Raw genomic sequence first — 21176 nt, forward strand, 5'->3', positions numbered from 1 at the left:
GAGCTCACGAGCGGACACCTGAACGCAGGTGTGAAAGTAGCCTTATCCTGTCACTTGTGTAGCTGCTTTCAAATAAATCACACTTTACATCTTGAAAGTTCTTTTCAAAAATAATGCCAACATTTTTGTGTGGTGTCTTAAAAGCATACATTTTCAAATCTTGAAATTTCACATTTTTCTAAATTTTTGTTAAAGATTTTAGACAAATTTACAAAACATAGCAGCCCAAATTTGCCACTAACATAAAGTACATGTCACAAAAAAACTATGTCAGAATCACTTGGATATGTAGAAGCGTTCCAAAGTTATTACCACATAAAGTGACACATCAGATTTGAAAGCTTGGGATTCATATTTAAAGGGTTAACATGTAACCATATGAATATATAAGTTCATCTGTTTTGTGTAATTACAGGGCATGGCGATTGAAAAACTCGGAAGAAGGATTCTTCTTATTGGCGGTTTTGGGTTGATGACAGTGTTTTTCGGAATACTGACCATATCGCTGAATTTCCAGGTAAGAATGTTCTGTGGATATTACTACATTAGCATAAGAAGAGGGATGACTAATTTTTAACAAGAATCTGCCACCAGTTTTTTCCACCATAACTAAGGGCAGCATAAACTGGTGATCACTGTTGGATTGGGGTTCCTTGAGCCCACCAGAAGAAATTATTTTTGGGGCCCAACACCCATATCATCAATAAAGTCTAATAGGTTTCGATTAAAAAAATAGACCCTAGTGGCAAGTCATTGGTTCCAAAGGCAGCTCCAAATATTATTTTTTTCTCCTGGACCTTTGGGACCCACTATGGGATCAGAGCCTGGGCCTACCGGAGGATCCTCTGGTACTCTGGTGGACCTGTCCAATGCTGCTTGTAATAGATATCCTTAGCCAAACCTAGGCCATTTTCTTCAACAGACCCAACCATTGCTAAAATCTTGTACCATCCATGCCCCAACCACTGGTTTACATATTGTTATCCTACTGCAATCAGTGCCTAGCTGGTTTGGAGAGCTAGGAGCTCATTAATATCAGGACTCTTCGTTAAGAACAAGATTTTTAGCAAAACGGCTGGACCAATTAAAGAAAGTGACCAAAGGTTTTGCTAAGGAAATCTGTCACTAGTCTATGCTGCCCTTATCTAGGAGACCATAAAACTGGTGACAGATTTCATTTGAAATGTTCATGTATTGCAACATCCAGGTGCATCGCAAGCGCTCAGAGATGGCAGATTTGTTGCTGATTTTCAGTGCAGATTCCTTGCTAAGGATTTTCAACCTATACAATGTATACCACAGGTTATTTGCAGAATTATATTATTCTTTACAGCCGAAAGTTTACACCCTATCTGAACATGCTTTTAAAGGAGATACAGTATGTTACCAGAAAATTAACTGTTGATTAAATCACATTTTTATGTTAAACATAATTTTTACCATTTTGATATAAAAAAAACATATATTATCCTGCAGTTTTCTACTGGCCACTAGGTCTAATAATAGGTAATGATTTCCTCTTCTGTACAGATACGTTTTCAGTAGCCATCTCATTATCATCACAGACAGGATTAAAATGATAAATGTCACTTCTATAGATAAGACAAATTCTCCATTCACAATAGGTGATCTCACAGCTTATCTACCCCCTCCTGATCTTTGTACAGGTCAGAGCGCATGCCTAGAAAACTCTCCCATAGAAGTTTTTTTATAATGACATAAAACATTTTAAAAAATCAGCAAAAAGTCTAGAAAAATATGTTTAACATAAAAATGTGATTGAAACAATAGATCATTTTCTTATGAGACATTCCCTTTACATTGACAGTTCATATCTAGGGTTTACTCAGATTGAAGGCATCTATCCCCCAAATTTTACTTACCATCTGGCTGTGGATGTAGAGATTAGAGATGAGCAAAGTTATGGAAAATTTGATTTGGCTGCTTCGTTGAATTTCACAAAGAAATTTGGTTCATGATGAATTACTTAGTCACGAAGCACATTTCTTTGTGAGTAGCAGGCGCAATGAAGGGGAACAGCAATTGCACCGACCCCATAATTGAACACCGCAGATGCCGCGATGAACGCATAAAAAAGTTATGGCTTTCAGGGGTTAATCGGTAAAAAAAAAAATAATAAGGGTCCATTCACACGTCCGTTTTTTCTTTCCTGATCTGTTCCATTTTTTCTGGAACAGATCTGGACCAGATCTGGACCCATTCATTTTCAATGGGTCCTGGAAAAAAACGGACAGCACAATGTGTGCTGTCCGTTTCCGTTGTTCCGTTCCGCATGTCCGTTTAAATATAAAACATGTCCTATTCTTTTCCTGAAAAATCGGATCCTGGTACAATACAAAGTCAATGGATCCGCAAAAAACGGAAGACATACGGATGTCATTCCGTATGTCATCCGTTTTATACGGAATCCGTTCCTGGAAATGACATTTTAATTTTTTATTTTTTTTTTCAAGAAATCCAAACAACTTTATTTGCTTATTGAAATTTATACATGTTACCGTTTTTTGCGGATCCGCAAAAAACGGATGACATACGGAAACATTTTCAGGAACAACGGATCCGCAAAAAACGGACAGAAAATCGGATTATAGAAAAATACTGACATGTGAATGTAGCCTAATACTCACCTTATCCATTTGAGCGTGAAGAGGCCGCCTCAGCCATCTTGATTGAAGATCCTGTGCGAATTCTTGCACGGTGCGTGATGACGTCATCACACTGGCTGGCATGGTGACGTCATACACCACCACGCATGAGATTTCTATTTCTCGTGGGATCTTCAATCAAGATGGCCGCAGCGGCCTCTTTGCGCTCAAACTGATGAAGTGAGTATGATTTTTTCTTTATGCCATTTCAGGGAAAATTGATCCGTTACCACGAAGCACCAGGAAATTTGGCTTTGCGGCAAATCGAAGTTTCCCTGAAATTCGGATCGAAGATCTTTGACAGCAGTTGTGAGGGGTTAGGCCCCTTTCACACGGGCGAGTATTCCGCGTGGATGCGATGCGTGAGTTGAACGCATTGCACCCGCACTGAATACCAACCCATTCATTTCTATGGGGCTGTTCACATGAGCGGTGATTTTCACGCATCACTTATGCGTTGCGTGAAAATCGCAGCATGCTCTATATTCTGCGTTTTTCACGCAATGCAGGCCCCATAGAAGTGAATGGGGTTGCGTGAAAATCGCAAGCATCCGCAAGCAAGTGCGGATGCGGTGCGATTTTCACGCATGGTTGCTAGGTGACAGTCGATTCACTGTATTATTTTCCCTTATAACATGGTTACAAGGGAAAATAATAGCATTCTGAATACAGACTGCATAGTAGGTGATCAATTGAGGGTTAAAAAAAAATATAAAAATTAACTCACCTTCTCCTCTTGTTCGCGTAGCTCCCGGTCTCTTCTTTACTTCTCAAAAGATGAACTATCGGCTAAAGGACCTTTGGTGACGTCAGATCACATGCTCCAATCACATGGTACATCACCGTGGTGATGGACCATGTGATTGGAGCATGTGATCTGACGTCACCACAGGTCCTAAGCCGATAGTTCATCTTTTGAGAAGTAAAGAAGAGACCGGGAGCTACGCGAACAAGAGGAGAAGGTGAGTTAATTTTTATATTTTTTTTTAACCCTCAATTGATCACCTACTATGCAGTCTGTATTCAGAATGCTATTATTTTCCCTTGTAACCATGTTATAAGGGAAAATAATACAATCTACAGAACACCGATACCATGCCCGAACTTCTGTGAAGAAGTTCGGGTTTGGGTACCAAACATGCGTGATTTTTCTCACACGAGTGCAAAACGCATTACAATGTTTTGCACTCGCGTGGAAAAATCGCGGGTGTTCCCGCAACGCACCCGCACATTTTCCCGCAACGCCCGTGTGAAAGAGGCCTTAGTGTGTCATACGAACCCAAGACCAAAACGCCGGCTGCCCAGATTACTGAATTTTGGCGTTCTGAGTGTCAAAATAACAGAACGTTGGTTCTGTTTATATTTATATATACAGCTGTGCTGCATTTTAAATATATAATTTTTTGTATATATTTTTTTTAAATTCTTTTAAAATGATATCTTTGCTTTCATTAATAGGATCGCGCATCGTGGGTTCCGTATATTAGCATTGTCTGCATTCTGGGTGTAATTGCATCATTTTGCATTGGACCAGGTAAAGCATTTCTGCTGATGGCAGCGTGTTATTTATTACGTGATGTATGACAGTTCCCCGCACTTGGCACGTGCTTACTTTGACAGCATTTCATTTTGCAAGGCTGAAAAAAAAGCTTTGTTAATATCAATCAATTTTGTTGCTAGAAATTCAGAACATATTTTTTAATTAAGATGATTAGATGAATCACATTATGTTCACAGAGTGGTTGCAAAAGAAATTATTTTAATTTAATAGCGAGTAAGCTTCTGATAGAATGACTGAGAAAACGGATTGTGATTCTCCCCAGATTTGTAATTGTCCGTAGATGATTTGGACCTCAAAATAATGTTCATTCTTAATGGGGTTGCCTCATAGCGGATTAAGGCACATGAACATTATAGACGGGGTACCCATTCAGGATCCCCCTCTAAGGCCTTATGAACGTGGTTTGTTTCCAAATCCGAGCCGCATTTTTAGTGGCTCGGATGCGAACCCATTCTCTACAATGAGGCCACAAAGGATGCGGACAGCACTCCGTGTGCTGTCCGCATCCGTTGCTCCGTTCCGTGGCCTTGCAAAAAAAAAAATAGAACATGTCTTATTCTGTTTTGCGGACAAGAATAGGCATTTCTATTATGGGCGGCCCGTTCCGTTCTGCAAACTGCGGAACGCACATAGGCGGGATCCATGTTTTGCGGACCTCAAAACTCGGCGCTGTCGTGTGCATGAGCCCTAAGAGTCACAGCAGAGAGCCAATCTATGTGTTATTCATGTAATTCTACATTTCCCCAGCAGTGGCCACTGTATTAAAAAAATTGTGGCCAGCCACAGCTTTCTGCCACGATTAGCTGATTGCCGGGTCAATCCCTTTAGTATTGGGGTTGTCTTTATGAGAAAACTCCTATAATATCATGCAGCCACACAGATGGATAAATACAATTTGATTTATTTAAAACCCGCTAAATAGTGAATTATAAAAAAAATGAGATACGTTTTAAAACTAAAAACAAAACCTGAAAATAAAGAGGACCTTTCATGTTTCCCAAAAGTGAATCTGACACCATAAATGTATTTCCTGTGGCCCCTTGATTGCAGAACCTTTTTTTGGTACCTTACCACCGTGCCCTTGCAATCTGTGCCATTACCTTTGGTGCATGATATATAAATTCATGTATAAATTGATAGCTCAGTTCAGAGTGCAGTCTGCACAGTGGGAATCGAGGAATCAGGTAACAAGCAGCCAGCACACAGCAGGGGAAGCAAAGAAGATCTGGATATAGTTGAATATAGTAGCAGCACTTGGCTGCTAAGTTCAAGGGAGCCTTATTAAGCTCCTTGCACTACCATTCGTGAAGTCATGAAGTCATCATGCCACCTGCATCGTTCTGAAGAGAAGTGGTAAGATGAAAACTTGACAAAATTTGGGCACGGTGTGGATCATACTTTCTCCAAGGGGAACAGTGGCGGTGGTGAAGTTTTTTTTTTTTTACAATCAGGCAACTCAGTGTGTACATTTTTGTAATGAAGGACACAATATAGACATTTTTTTTTTAATCAAGCGTACAGTGAGGGCATTTGTTAGTCAGAGAGTACAGTGGGGTCCTATTTTTTTAAATCTGTGGCTTACTGGGGGCATCTTCCTAATCAGGAGCATATTGGGGACACTTTCCTCATCGGCAGGCACAGTAAAGTGGGCATCCTAATCAGGAGGCCGAGTGAGGATATTTTTTAATCAAGGGCACAATAGGGGCATTTGTAAGTTGGTAGGCACAGTGGGAATATTTTTTTTAATGATCAGAGGGCACAGGGCATTTTATATTCAGGGGGCACTGTGGCAGATTTAAATTAAGGGGCACAGTGTGTGGAGTTGTTTTGTTCAGGGGGCACAATGTGTGAAGCTATTACCTCCATGCGTTACTGTGTGTGGAGATATTATATAAAGGGGACATAGTGTGGGATGTGCGGCAAAAGTAAGGAGCTGAAGACATCTGGGCTAAAAACTCTGCAGAGATAAGTCATAGCTGGGTGAAACCATCATGGAGTTGTGGACCAGATGGAGAAGAAAAGACAGCAAATAACAACAATCAGAAGAGACATGATCTGTAAGTCACAAAATGTGAAGGTTTATTCTGCCATTGACTGAGGCTAATCAGTGCTGTATTCTCCTTTATAATCTGCAGCATGATAACACACTGCAGAGTGTCTATCTGGACCTGCCATCTGACCATTATGTGGTCACTGTATGGTATGGTACTGTTGCTTATATTCGTAGAATACACTTGACAAAGTGATGCCTGTTCCTTCTATATCTCTTCTTTTGTTGATCATCTGCTATACATTTTTAAGGTAGTGATGAGAGGGTGTGACCAAATTAACCGAAATTAGTCATCGCACACATTGAATGCGACTATTTTTCTGACCCCCAAAAGGTTAAAATCCTGGAATGACCCCTGGGTTTACATTGGCAGCATCTAGATATCCTCTGCTTCCCCTGATCCTGACAGGCTGCCTGTCTCTCCATTCTGTGCTCTGTCCGAACAGAGAGTGGTCTTATGTGATGGAGTCTCACAGGATCACACTGCAGAACTGTTCCAATGCAGTCCGGGTTGATTAGACAGTGTCAGAGCAACCCAGGTTCATGACACTGGATGGTGGAGACCAGTCAGTTGTGAATGTATCAGCTACGGCACTGAAAGTAATGGCACCTATTGACAAAAAGATATCCATTCCAGCCACTAATGTTGTAAGAAAAAGAATTTGGGGGCACTACAGTGCTTTGAAAAAGTATTGATATCCCTGAACTTTTTCATATTTTTTCATGTTACACCCACCAACTTAAATGTATTTTATTGGGATTTTATGTAATAGACCAACATAAAGTAGCACGTGTGTTTGAAGTGAAAAGAAAATAATACATGGTTTTCAAAATTGTTTATAAATAAATATCTGGAAAGTGTGGCGTGCATTTGTATTCAGCCCCACTAAGTCAATACTTTATAGGACCACCTTTTGCTGCCATTACAGCTACAATTCTTTTAGGGTATGTCTCTACCAGCTTTGCACATGTAGAGGCTGAAACTTTTGCCCATTTCTTCTTAAAATACAATAGCTCAAGGTCAGTCATATTGGATAAAGAGGGTCGGTGAAAAGCAATTTTCAACTCTTGCCATAGATTCTCAATGGGATTTAGGTCTGGACTTTGACTGAGCCATTTTAACACATGAATATGCTTTGATCTAAACCATTACATTGCTCTGACTTTATGTTTAGTGTCGTTCTGCTGGAAGGTTAACCTCTGCCCCAGTCTAAATTCTTTTGCAGCCTCTACCAGGTTTTACTCACGGATTGCCCGTTATTTAGCTCCATCCATCTTCCCATTAACTCTGACCAGCTTCTCTGTCCCTGCTGAAGAAAAGCATCCCCACAGCATGATGCTGCTGCCACCACCATGTTTCACTGTGGGGATGGTATGTTCAGGGTGATGTGCAATGTTAGTTTTCTGCCACACATATCATTTGCCTTTAGGCCAAAAGATTCAACTCTGGTCTCATCTGACCAGAGCACCTTCTTCTACATGTTTGCTGTGTCCCCTACATGGCGGCAAACAGGACTTTTTATGGCTTGATTTAAAAAATGGATTTCTTCTTGTCACTCTTCCATAAAGGCCAAATCAGATTTTTGGAGTACACAACTAATAGTTGTCCTGTGGACAGATTCTCCCATGTGAGCTTTGGATCTCTGCAGCTCCTCCAGAGTAACCATGGGCCTCTTGGCTGCTTCTCTAATTAGTGCTCTCCTTGTCTGGGCTGTCAGTTTAGGTGGACGGCCATGTCTTGGTAGGTTTCCTGCCTGTTGTGCTCTATTTTCGGATTATGAATTGAACAGTGTTCGATGAGATGTTCAGAGCTTGGGATATTTTTTTATAACCTAACCCCGCTTTACTCTTCTCTACAACTTAATCCCTGACCTGTCTGGTGTGTTCCTTGGTTTTCATGGTGCTGTTTAATCAGTAATGTTTTCTAACAAATTTCTGAGGCCTTAACAGAACAGCAGTAGTTATACTGAGAATAAATTACACACAGGTGAACTCTATTTACTAATTTGGTGACTTCTGAAGGCAATTGGTCACACTGGATTTTATTTAGGGGTATCAGAGTACAGGGGGCTGAATACAAATGCACGCCACACTTTTCAGATTTTTATTTATAAATAATTTTGAAAACCATATATCATTTTCTTTTCACTTCACACATACTTGCTGCTTTGTGTTGGTCTATCACATAAAATCCCAATAAAATACATTTAAGTTTGTGGGTGTAACGTGAAAAAATGTGGAAAAGTTGAAAGGGTATGAATACTTTTTCAAGGCACTGTACATAAAGTGTATTATGTCACAGGATCAGCATGACTAAGAGCCTGATTTTTAGGAATGTACTCTTAATCCATAATTTTACTCTTAATTCAATACCCTTAATCCAAACCAACTCAATAGTAGCGAGTTTTTCTCAGCCTCTAGGAACTGAAGAGTTAAGGAGTTCTATGTTTTTTTCAGTGATAATACCGTGGATTAATCTAGTCTGTGGGGAGTGTTTTATACAGCAGATTAATACTGGCTGTGTTATTTTTATCTCAGTAGTTCCGCAGTCATAGAATAAATTAAGACAAAGATTAACATATTTTGTCTGTAGGGATCACTGCGCCCTGAAGAGTGGTCGCAAGGGGCAAACATCCAGTGCAATGCATAGTCAATGCAAGGAAAGGCTAAATCTCAGTGGACATGTAATATTTGTACTGCACAACATTACTTTGCACATTAACCATTGTAAATTTTTAATGAAGGTACACTTTGTATTTATTCTACTCATTCAGTTACATGATTTCTGGATTAACAGAGTAGGAGCTGCTGTTTGGGACTCTGTTCTCCAAGTCAGAGCAGAGAACAGTTACAAAGAGCATCTCCCGCTCCATAATGCTCATGTACTACCGAACACTGACTGCCATATTGTTCAAGATACATCATGCGATGCTTTGCTTCCCCTGCAGGGGTGCTGCACCACTCGCTGGTGGCTTCCTGAAAAATTACAATTGATTGTTGAGAGTAGTGGGACATCAGTATCTGTTTTTTATTTGTAACCAAAAATCTTGCGGGTACATTCCCTTTAGGCTGCCTTGCCTTTGGCTGGGAGGTAGCTTGTTGCATCTGAAGTCTTCTTAGACTGTTATTCTGCACTGGAAACCAGATAAACAAAAATCGGCACATGTTGATATATTCGAACATATAAAGTACGGTAGTTATGAGAAAACACAAACGTCAAATTAATGAATAAAGTTAAAGTGGAGGACAGAGAAAAACACACAATGTGACGAAAAGTATGTGGATACCCCTCCTTGAGTTCAGGCATTTCATCCATACCCCTTGCAAATAGGTGAATCAACTCAAGCACACAGTCATGTGGTGCAGGGTAATAAAAGGGAATGGGATGAAGCTATAAGTATCCTTCCCTCCGCTATTATGTAGACTGCATACATGTAAACAATGAAGAGGCTGCAACTTTCACACAAGAGCCACAACACCTTCAAATGGCTAATTGTCTGGGGTGACAACAATTGGACCTCTACTGATCTGATATTGATGGCCTCTCCTGAGGATGGGTCATTGGTATTCTGAAGTTGGAATATACCTTTAAGGCAGCATAGCAGGCTGGGGTGCAGAATATTCTGCTCAGTTGAATTTTAGGGATGTCACTAAGCTCAGGTGGTATATTTGAAGGAGAGATGAGAAGAGACAGCGGCACTCACCAATTCCAAAGTAAAACGTCCAGTTTATTATACTTCTTAAAATCGGGTACAAGCAGTTCTAAGCTCAGGTGGCCCGACTCTGTCCCTCAACCTCATTAGCTACTGCAATTATGTGTACTGAGCATCCTCCTTATATAATTTTGTCCCCCTTAACGTGAATCATCTGGGGCCAAACTGATGGTGCTCCCAAAACAGCCAGCACTCCTTTAAAATAATAACTTATGAAGGTCGCTGTAATCCTGTAATGTATTATTTTTACCTTTGTTGCTCCTATCTCACGTTCTGGGCTGTGGTCATATGACCATGTCCATGCAGCTCTTCCTTGTTTCCTGTGATGTTATGTCCATAGGTGTGTCAGTAAGTATCTATGTAATTGACTGTGTGGGATGAACTATAATCTGGGCTTTGTTAGGGGAGGTGCTGGAGCCGTGGAAGAGAAAGGAGAAGTGCATCATGGGTTTAGTTGGATACAGCAACAGGAAGTGCTACATATTTGATGGAAATAACCAGAGTGATATTGGTTTACATGGTGAAAATGGGTCAATAGAGTCTAAACTGAAAAAAATAAGAGTGGGTAACAGGTACTGCGTATGAGGTAAGCAACTACATGGGCAAATTTGTTAAAAAGCATAGTCATTTCGAAAAACCCCTTTAATAGTGTTGATCGAGCACCAAAGTGCTCGGGTGTTTGGGTGCTCGGGTCGAACACCTCGGGATGCTCGGGTGCTCTACCGAGCACCCGAGCACAATGGAAGTCAATGGGAGAACCCGAGCATTAAACCAGGCACCCCCTGCTCTGAAGAGGGGAGGGTGTCTGGTTCATAGGTCAGAAATTGATGGAAACACCACCGAAATGGTTCGGGAACAGCATGGGGAGGATGTCTGGATGCATCTTGGACTCCCAGGTCGCTGCTGGGAACGATGTTGTCCGAGTAGTACGCCACTTTTACAGACTGACATTAATACACACAAAACCGAAGATAAAATAGATTTTAGAGGAAAAATTGTTAGGAAACATTCTTTACTGTATATTTACTTGGATATAAAGTGCAATTGCTGCCAAAAATTACAAAGAAGAGGCACTCCGATACAACCTGTATATCACAAGGAGAGCCTCATTCACATTGTGGTACAATTGTTTAGGTAGTGGGACTCCTACACTTATAAAGCCTATGCACTGTGAAAGGGCTGCCAAAAACTACAAGGAAACCAGCAATCCAAAACATCTTTATTACACATAAAGAAGGGCATCATACACCCTTGAAAAAATTATGATTGATGGCCTGCTGGTGACCCTCAAAAACATTACGGGCGAGGGCCTGCTGCTGAGCTCACCATCTAAAACATTAGGGGTGAGGGTCTGCTGCAGAGCTGACTCTCTAAAACATTAGGGGTGAGTGCCTGCTGCTGATCTGAGCATTGAAAAAATTATGGGTGAGGGCCTGCTTGTGAGCTGACCCTGTAAAACATTATGATTGAGGGCCTGCAGATGAGCTGACCGTCTAAAAGATTGTAGCTCGGGGACCGCTGGTGAGCTGACCCTCTAAAACATTACATGCGAGGGTCTGCAGGTAAGCTGACCCTCTAAAAGATTGTAGGTGAGGGCCTGCTGGTGAGCTGACCCTCTAAAACATTATATGCGAGGGCCTGCAGGTAAGCTGACCCTCTAAAATATTGTAGGTGAGGGCTTGCTGGTGAGCTGACCCACTACAACATTACATGCTAGGGCCTGCAGGTGAGCTGACCCTCTAAAAGATTGTAGGTGAGGGCCTGCTGGTGAGCTGACTCTCTAAAACATTACATGCGGGGGCCTGCAGGTGAGCTGACCCTCTAAAAGATTGTAGGTGAGGGCCTGCTGATCAGCTGACCCTCTAAAAAATTATATGTGAGGGCCAACAGGTGAGCTTACCCTCTGCAACATTTGGAGCGAGGGCAGACTAATAAGAATGTTGATATGATGGAAGAGGAGGAGGACAAGAAAAGGAAGATTGAACCATATACCCTTTTTGTGGTAGAAGAGGTGCATGGGAATACAGTGTATTCAGTACATTATAAAAAAAACACATTTAAAGTGCCTTTATGTTCAGCGTCTTTCCTCTTATGGAGTAGAGAAATCAGGGGCATTCCAGGCCTTGTTTATTTTTATAAGAATCAACCTGTCAGCATTTTCAGTTGACAGGCAGATGCGCTTATCAGTTATTATGCCCCCATCAGCACTAAATACCCGCTCTGACAAAACGCTGGCGGCAGGGCAGGCCAGCACCTCCAAGGTGTAGTTTGTGCCACGTGTCCAGCTTGGACACCCAGTAGTTGTAAGCCAAGGCAATGAGGGATCATTGAGGACACTCAGCTAAAGGTCGGGACAACCAGACCATCGTGCGAAAGTCTCTGCGCAGATGCGAACGCGAATGCGAACGAATCTGCGCATCTCCATAGGATAGATGGCGACCATACGGCGAACAATAATTTTTCCACAACATTCATATAAGATAGGGCCAGGGGCTATCCATAGTATTCAGTATATTGGGCAGACTAGATGGGCCAAATGGTTCTTATCTGCCGACACATTCTATGTTTCTATGTTTCTATGATGTGGCGAACGAACTGTGATGCTGTGAGATGCTTGGAATTGAAAGGAAGAAGAGGGCTGCCTGGCGTGGAGTTTTTTTATGCGTGGAATATCTGTTCGAGCACAGCAACTGGGCACCAATCATTGAAGGTCTGGAAATAGAGGATTTTAACTGGCGGTCCGACCTGAGAGGTTTTGGTGGAGTGAAGGAGTAAGGTGCAATGTGTCTGATGCCAGGCTAACTGATCTATGGTGGGGCCTGCGCGTCCAGGAGAGCTGGTAAATTCCCCGGGCCGCAAAAAACCATAAAAACTGAGGTACATGGCTGCTTTGAGCACTATGCTTTTGTATGGCCCGAAAGGATCATTGTCTAGGGAGGTGAAAAAGGCCCTGAACATTGCCCCGGTGACTGGCTTTCTGCTGGACTCTGGCTTATTGCTGTTCTTTTGAATTCCTCTCAGAGTGGATTTTATGGCTTAAGAAGAAAATATGGACTGACTGCCTGGATGTTCTAACCTGAAAAAATGTTGCACCCCTGCCAAGTACAACTTGATGGTGTTAAAAGACAGCCGAAGTTCTGTGTGAAAGAAAGCCAGGAATGCCATGATGTAAGTGGTTTTATCCAATTCCTCTTGTGGATGCCTGAGGGAGAATTGCCTAAAGGTTTCCCACCCTGTTTTATAATTCCTGGCTGTATTGAGGGACAAGGAACTATGGATGAGTGACTTTGCTGTTCTGACGTGCTTGCTTAGTCCATTATCAGTGTCTCGAGGGTGGGTGGAGGGACCCCTGATGGATCTGCGTCTGGAATTACCTGAAAGAAAACGGGGAAGTTGAAACGAGATAAGGCATCAGCAGCGGTGTTTGCTGAACCCTGTATGAATCTGCACGAGAAATGAAAATTGAACTGCAATGCAAGGCACACTAGTCTGCGGACAAAAGGCATAATTTGTGGAGAAGAGGAACAGCCTTTGCTGAGGATTTCTACCACTGCCTGATTATCTGTGACAAAAATGACTGGCTTGTTTCTCCAAAGCTCCCCCTCAGACCTGTGCAGCTGCGACAATAGGATAGATTTCTAAAAGTGGAGAGGATTTAATGGAACTCTGAACTGAAGAAATCTGAAGCGGCCAAGGACCTGCGAACCAGTGCTTGTTAAAAATGGCTGCAAAATCTTTTGAAGCTGCTGCGTCGGAAAAGACCGTGGGTGAATTGCGGTCCCAAGATGGGACGAAGAGGGAGATGCCATTCCAGTTTGAAAGGAAATGGTGCCACATGTGTAAGTCAGCGGTTTCTGCGGTGTCGAGATGGATCAAGGCATCCTGATCCAAGGCAGCAGGTAAAAGTTGCAGCAGTCTGGAAATGAAAGCTCGGCCCTGAGGCATGATCTTTGAGGTGAAGTTTAACATTCCCAGAAGTGACTGAAGTTCGACTTTGACGAGGGTCCTGGCCGGGACTGATTTCCTGATGGAATCTTGTATTTTTTTGAGCTTATCATCAGGGAGTCTTACCAATGTCCAAGATGATACCTAGGAAAGTTATAATTAAAGATGGGCCTTCAGTTTTTGCCGGGGCAACCGGTACGTTCAATTTTGAAAATAAATCGAGGAGTACCTGGAGCTGATTGGGAACTTGATCTGAGGCTTCGATCAGCAGGAAGTCATCCAGGTAGTGAATGACCCTGGAACACCCGCCATGATTGACCAAGACCCAGTGGAGAGCTTGGGGCGAATTGATCAAACAGCCAAGGGCTGCTTTTGGATTCGAATGTCAACCTATCTGAAAAATAATACAGGTCCCTCCATTTGATGCCATGAAACTTCAATAATTGAGGTGAAACTGGAAGTAATTTGAAGGCATCTGCAATATCTGCCTTGGAAAGCCAAGCGCCTGGTCCCAACTGGAGAATCAACCGAATGGCTTCGTCCAAGGAAGAGTACTGCATGGAAAAGTCTTCCGAAGGGAATTAAAGAATTTAAGCTGGGTGTGCTGGAAGCATGAGGAGCGGAGAGGTCAAATATCAGCCTTTTTTTATTGGAAATTTATTTTGTAACCAAACCAATGGGGTTGACTCTCGAGATGTCAAAGGGGGGGACAGTGAATGGGCCTAGGAGAAAGCCTTGCTAATTTTGGACTGGATGAGAGAGTCAACTGACCGGATCTGCCAAAGCGGAACGGAGATTTGAGCCTTCCCATGTGGCCAGCGGGGAAAAAACCAGCCCTGTGTGAAAACCCTGCGAAATTCCAGACACCAAAAATTGCACAAAGTTGGTGTCGTGATGATTCTGGAGGAGGGCAGTTAGTAACTCGGTATTGACCCCGGCTAGTCATGAATTTTTAGTTGATCTTTGCGGACAAGAAGACTGGGGATGGGCCCTGAAACAAATGGAGCAAACGTGCAATGCCTTGCATTTTGAAAAATAGCAGTCTGACCAATTGAAATTATTGCAGACCTGACTCCTACCCAGAAAGACTATGAGCCTACCCCACTTGTCAACATTCTGCCCTGAACTTGAGGACCCAGAAGGAATGGCAGGGGGCCTACCTTGAACCAGAGATCCTGAATTGGGACACCAGTCGGAGGAATGCGATATGGATTGGCAAGTGGCACAGGTGGGCGCTTTGAGACCCGCAAAATGCCTGCAGAACAGCTCCATGTCAAGTGTGGACCAATCCGTGACGTGCTGAAACTGGGACAGAGCAGCAGCGGCTTTGGAAGAAAAGGAGCAGTGATAATCGTAAAAGGCATGTCCTCCATACTTGTGGCCCAAATCAGTTACTCTGTACAGGTAGGTATCTAGCTCTTCCCTACGGTGTGGTTGGGCAGAGCATAAAATGTCCCGGAATAAGCTGAAAGCCAGCACAAATTCTGGAATGGAGAGTCTTTTGTGTAAGCGAGGCATCTTTGGACCTGAGAACCACTGACACGTCTCCACATGCAATGGTCTTATTTTCATTGGAGCCGTGAGTAGAAATGAGGATAGAAGCCAGGTTTACGTCTTTACCTGCCAAAATATCCTTCCGGATGTTGTCTGGAACGAAGTGTGACGGGGCAATGGTAAAGGAGCTGGGAGCCCTACCTGGGGTTGGAGCACAAACGATGGAGGGGCCTGGGACAGGAGAGGTAGGTAGATCCGGCATTGATGGCCTGGTCTCCACAGCCAGCAGCCTGGTCTGGATGTCGGAAACTGAACTAGAAAGACTGTTGATGGTTGAGTGAAGCTGGGCCAGCGATGTCTGGATTGTGGACAGGGACACATGTTCTTCCGCAGCTAAGGTAGGCTCAACAGCTAAAAGCCTGTACAAATCTGCTTTGCGAGCAGAGGCAGGATAGCGAATGCCTCTCCTATTTAATTCAGTCATTAGCTTTGGAATGGTCCACTGCCTGAAGGAAAGATTGCTTCCATGGGCCGAACTGGGAGATTTCGGAATGGAGCGAGTCTCTGCGATATCGGAAGCGTGGGACATAGTGGCTGTAAAATAAATGACGTGAAATGAGATGGGAAGTGAGGAGGGTGGTAGAGCAACCTGACGCCCTCGAGTGAACCTGCGAAACCCTCTGAACACCAAACACCGGAGCGTCACAGACAAAGCCGCCACCAAAGAAGAGGGGCAAGAGGGCTGACCCACCTGGCAAGCTGGCCTAGATAAACATAAAAGAAAGGCGAAATACATGATTCCGGAAATGATCCGGAAATGACGAAGTAGTGAAAACACCGAAACTTACCTGGACTTGGCGTATGGTACCGTGGAACTAGAATGATCAGGATGGCCAGGGACCTAAGACTAATACCTGGAGGAAACCACTTAAAACGAAACCCGAACCGGACAGACCTCTTAGATGACCCTGGAAAACATGGGGTGAAGCTTAAAAGATGCTGAAGACGAACCGTACCTGATACATGTGAGGCAAGTAAGCATTCACCTGGAGTCAGAAAATGAAATTACCTGATGCGTGTCAGGCAGGGCAAGAAACCACATGTACCAGCTACGTGGCCAGTGACAAACTGCACCTGATGCGCATCAGGCCAATAACGAAACAGATAATGAAATAAACTGAATAAGCATATACCTGATGCGTGTCAGGCGACCCGATGGACCTGATGCGTGTCAGGCAGGAAAAAATGACATATACCTGCTGCGTGGCAGGCCAGTGACAAAAACTAGTGACTAGGAAAAGCCATATTCCTCCTCAGCTAGTCTGTCCCAACACAGCAGAAGTTACAGATAAGTGCAGAAGCTAATCCTGCCACAGTTACAGAGCTACCAAGCAGACGTTTATCCTACAAGCTCCACATTTAAAGCAGAAGCATTTATTCCTGCCAATCATTGCCAAAACCTGCTGGGACCAAAAGACCAAAGCTGTATACCGCTTGGATGCAAGTTATTTCAAGAAAAGGAACGTTTGAACTTCATCTAAAGGTCTGGACATCATTTATTCTGCAAAGTTCCTCTATTACTCCTACTATCACTACACTCAAATGTATTTCAAGTGAGGTAGGAGACACCGTTGACACCATTATCATCACCCTATAGAGACATTATAGGCCATTACACCGCTCTGGCATTCCTAATCTGGGACGTGCGTTATAACACCTTGGGAATACCCTGGAATAGTACCCTGCGCACGCTTCAAGTGGCGTCACGAACAAATACAAAATATTATCCACCCTGTACCTGGCCACTGCATTATGCACTCTGGACTTTTGTACTTTTGTACAATCATAGCACAACGCTCTTATTTTTGACCCTTTAGCCCCTTAAGGACTTAGGATGTACCGGTACGCCCTATTTCCCGAGTCCTTAAGGACTCAGGACGTACCGGTACGTCTTATCTTTAAATTGCGATTGCGGCGGGGGTTAATTGCAACAGGATGTCCGCTGAAATCATTTAGCGGGCATCCTGTCACAACACCGGGGGGTCCCGTGACCCCCCCGTGTCGGCGATCGCCGCAAACCGCAGGTCAATTTAGACCTGCGGTTTGCGGCTTTTACCTTATCCGGCGTGCAGCGGGTGGCGGTGCCATCGGGTCCCCATGCGGCTGTAGGGGGGACCCGATGGCATGGAAGGCAGCGCGATGTCTAAGGAAGGCATCGGCTGCCTTCCGGTGATTAGCCTGTAAGATCCAGCTCCCTGGATCTCATAGGCCGGAAGCTGTATGAGTAATACACACAGTGAGACCGGCTCTATAAACATATCACATGACCTAACCCCTCAGATGAACACCGTAAAAAATAGAAACTGTGCTAAATAAACTATTTTTTTGTCACCTTACATCACAAAAAGTACAACAGCAAATGATAAAAAAGGCGTTTGCCCACCAAAATAGTACCAATCTAACCGTCACCTCATCCTGCAAAAAATGAGCCCCTACCTGAGACAATCGCCCAAAAAAATAAAAAAAATATGACTCAGAATATGGAGACACTAAAACATCATTTTTTTTGTTTAAAAAATGATATTATTGTGTAAAACTTACATAAATAAAAAAAGTATACATATTAGGTATCGCCGCGTCCGTATCGATAAAAGTATCACAGGACCTAACCCCTCAGATAAACACCGTAAAAAATAAAAAATAAAAACTGTGCTAAATAAACCATTTTTTGTCACCTTACATCACAAAAAGTGTAATAGCAAGCGATCAAAAAGTCATATGCACCCCAAAATAGTGCCAATCAAACCATCATCTCATCCCGCAAAAAATGAGACCCTACCTAAGATAATAGCCTAAAAACTGAAAAAACTATGGCTCTCAGAATATGGAGACACTAAAACATGATTTTTTTTTGGTTTCAAAAATGATATTATTGCGTAAAACTTACATAAAAAAAAAAAAAGTATACATATTAGATATCGCCGCGTCCGTATTGACCGGCTCTATAAAAATATCACATGACCTAACCCCTCAGATGAACACCGTAAAAAAATTTAAATAAAAACTGTGCTAAATAAACCATTTTTTGTCACCTTACATCACAAAAAGTGTAATAGCAAGCGATCAAAAAGTCATATGCACCCCAAAATAGTGCCAAAAAAAATGTCATCTCATCCCGCAAAAATCATACCCTACCCAAAGTAATCGCCCAAAAACTGAAAAAATTATGGCTCTCAGACTATGGAAACACTAAAACATGATTTTTTTTGCTTCAAAAATGAAATCATTGTGTAAAACTTACATAAATAAAAAAAGTATACATATTAGGTATCGCAGCGTCCATAATAACTTGCTCTATAAACATATCACATGACCTAACCCTTCAGGTGAATACCGTAAGAAAGTAAAAATAAAAACGGTGTAAAAAAAGCAATTTTTTGTAACCTCACATCACAAAAAGTGTAATGGCAAGCGATCAAAAAGTCACACGCACCCCAAAATAGTGCCAATAAAACCGTCATCTCATCCTGCAAAAATCCTACCCTACCCAAGATAATCGCCCAAAAACTGAAAAAATTATGACTCTCAGACTATGGAGACACTAAAACATGATTTTTTTTGTTTCAAAAAAGAAATCATTGTGTAAAACTTACATAAATAAATAAAAAGTATACATATTAGGTATTGCCGCATCCATGACAACCTGGTCTATAAAAATATCACATGATCTAACCTGTCAGATGAATGTTGTAAATAACAAAAAATAAAAACAGCTATTTCTTGTTACCTTGCCTCACAAAAAGTGTAATATAGAGGAACCAAAAATCATATGTACCCTAAACTAGTACCAACAAAACTGCCACCCTATCCCGTAGTTTCTAAAATTGGGTCACTTTTTTGGGTCACTTCCAAAAACCGTATGGCATTCCTTTTCTTCTGCACCCTGCCGTGTGCCCGTACAGTGGTTTACGACCACATATGGGGTGTTTCTGTAAACTACAGAATCAGGGCCATAAATATTGAGTTTTATTTGGCTGTTAACCCTTGCTTTGTTACTGGGAAAAATGGATTAAAATGGAAAATTTGCCAAAAAATTGCAATTCTGAAATTTCATCTCCATTTGCCAGTAACTCTTGTGGAACACCTAAAGGGTTGACGACATTTGTAAAATCTGTTTTGAATACCTTGAGGGTGTAGTTTTTTAGATGGGGTCACTTTTATGGAGTTTCTAATCTAGGGGTGCATCAGGGGGGCTTCAAATGGGACATGGTGTCAAAAAAACCAGTCCAGCAAAACCTGCCTATCACGGTCGGCGTGACTATCACATACGTGACACAGAGGGAGGGAACAAGGAAGGCCCTGCCCAAGTGAGAGGGAAGGTGGTGACCCCTGACTCACCTAGCGGCTGGCACCTGGCTGCCCTGACGTCCCTAGACGGGTTCCTCACCCGTACGCCGATCACGTGCCTAAAGCCCTGGCTTTCCCTAAGCTGAGCCCTAGATAGTGAACAGGGCGGTGGGAACACTAGTCCGCACCACTAGCTCTAAAGGAAAACACCAAGGGAAGGACAGACAATACAAACTCAACATATAATCCCAGGTGGGCGACAACAGGAGACAACAAGAAGCCCAACAGGGATCCGGAGGGTAGCACTCTGGAACGACAACCAGGATTCACAACTCCAGTGGGTCAGTATAGATGTCCAGGCAGGAAGCTCTATAACTGGCAACTAGAGAAGAGTGAAGGGAGAATATAAGGAGGTTGGGAGTGGCAGACAAGAAACAGCTGAGGAGGAGAAGCTACGGATCCCTGATTGAGACAAAAAGGATAGCAAGGCAAACACAGAAAACAATCACTAAGAAACAACGTGATCTTTAGATATAGAGCGCGCAGCCACCCGCTGCGACCTCCTGACCCCCGGTATAACGGAGTCAGGCGTGGCTCTTGATACCCTCGTGACACTGCCTTCCAAAAACCGTATGGCATTCCTTTCCTTCTGCGCCCTGCCGTGTGCCCGTACAGCGGTTTACGACCACATATGGGGTGTTTCTGTAAACTACAGAATCAGGGCCATAAATATTGAGTTTTGTTTGGCTGTTAACCCTTGCTTTGTAACTGGAAAAAAATTATTAAAATGGAAAATCTGCCAAAAAAGTGAAATTTTGAAATTGGATCTCTATTTTCCATTAATTCTTGTGGAACACCTAAAGCGTTAACGACGTTTGTAAAATCAGTTTTGAATACCTTGAGGGGTGTAGTTTCTAGAATGGGGTCATTTTTGGGTGGTTTCTATTATGTAAGCCTTGCAAAGTGACTTCAGACCTGAACTGGTCCCTAAAAATTGGGTTTTTGAAAATTTCTGAAAAATTTCAAGATTTGCTTCTAAACTTCTAAGCCTTGTAACATACCCAAAAAATAAAATATCATTCCCAAAATGATCCAAACATGAAGTAGACATATGGGAATGTAAAGTAATAACTATTTTTGGAGGTATTACTATGTATTATAAAAGTAGAGAAATTGAAACTTGGAAATTTGCAATTTTTTACAAATTTTTGGTAAATTTGCAATTTTCTTTATAAATAAAAATGTTTTTTTTTTTACTTCATTTTACCAGTGTCATGAAGTACAATATGTGACGAAAAAACTATCTCAGAATAGCCTGGATAAGTCAAAGCGTTTTAAAGTTATCAGCACTTAAAGTGACACTGGTCAGATTTGCAAAATGGGCAAGTCCTTAAGGTGAA

The 21176-nt window shown here is 42.5% G+C and overlaps 1 protein-coding gene across 1 annotated transcript in view; it reads left to right on the forward strand.

Annotated features, from left to right (window-relative positions):
* The window catches only part of SLC2A9 (solute carrier family 2 member 9), a 447321-nt gene that overhangs the window by 245703 nt on the left and 180442 nt on the right, over positions 1-21176 (forward strand). Inside the window, exons 10-11 of the mRNA XM_040419103.1 lie at positions 416-517; positions 4125-4200. Of these exons, the coding sequence (XP_040275037.1) occupies positions 416-517; positions 4125-4200 (178 nt within the window). The remainder of the gene's footprint in view (positions 1-415; positions 518-4124; positions 4201-21176) is intronic.

This window comes from Bufo bufo, chromosome 2, assembly GCF_905171765.1.
Source record: "Bufo bufo chromosome 2, aBufBuf1.1, whole genome shotgun sequence".
Taxonomy (NCBI): domain Eukaryota; kingdom Metazoa; phylum Chordata; class Amphibia; order Anura; family Bufonidae; genus Bufo; species Bufo bufo.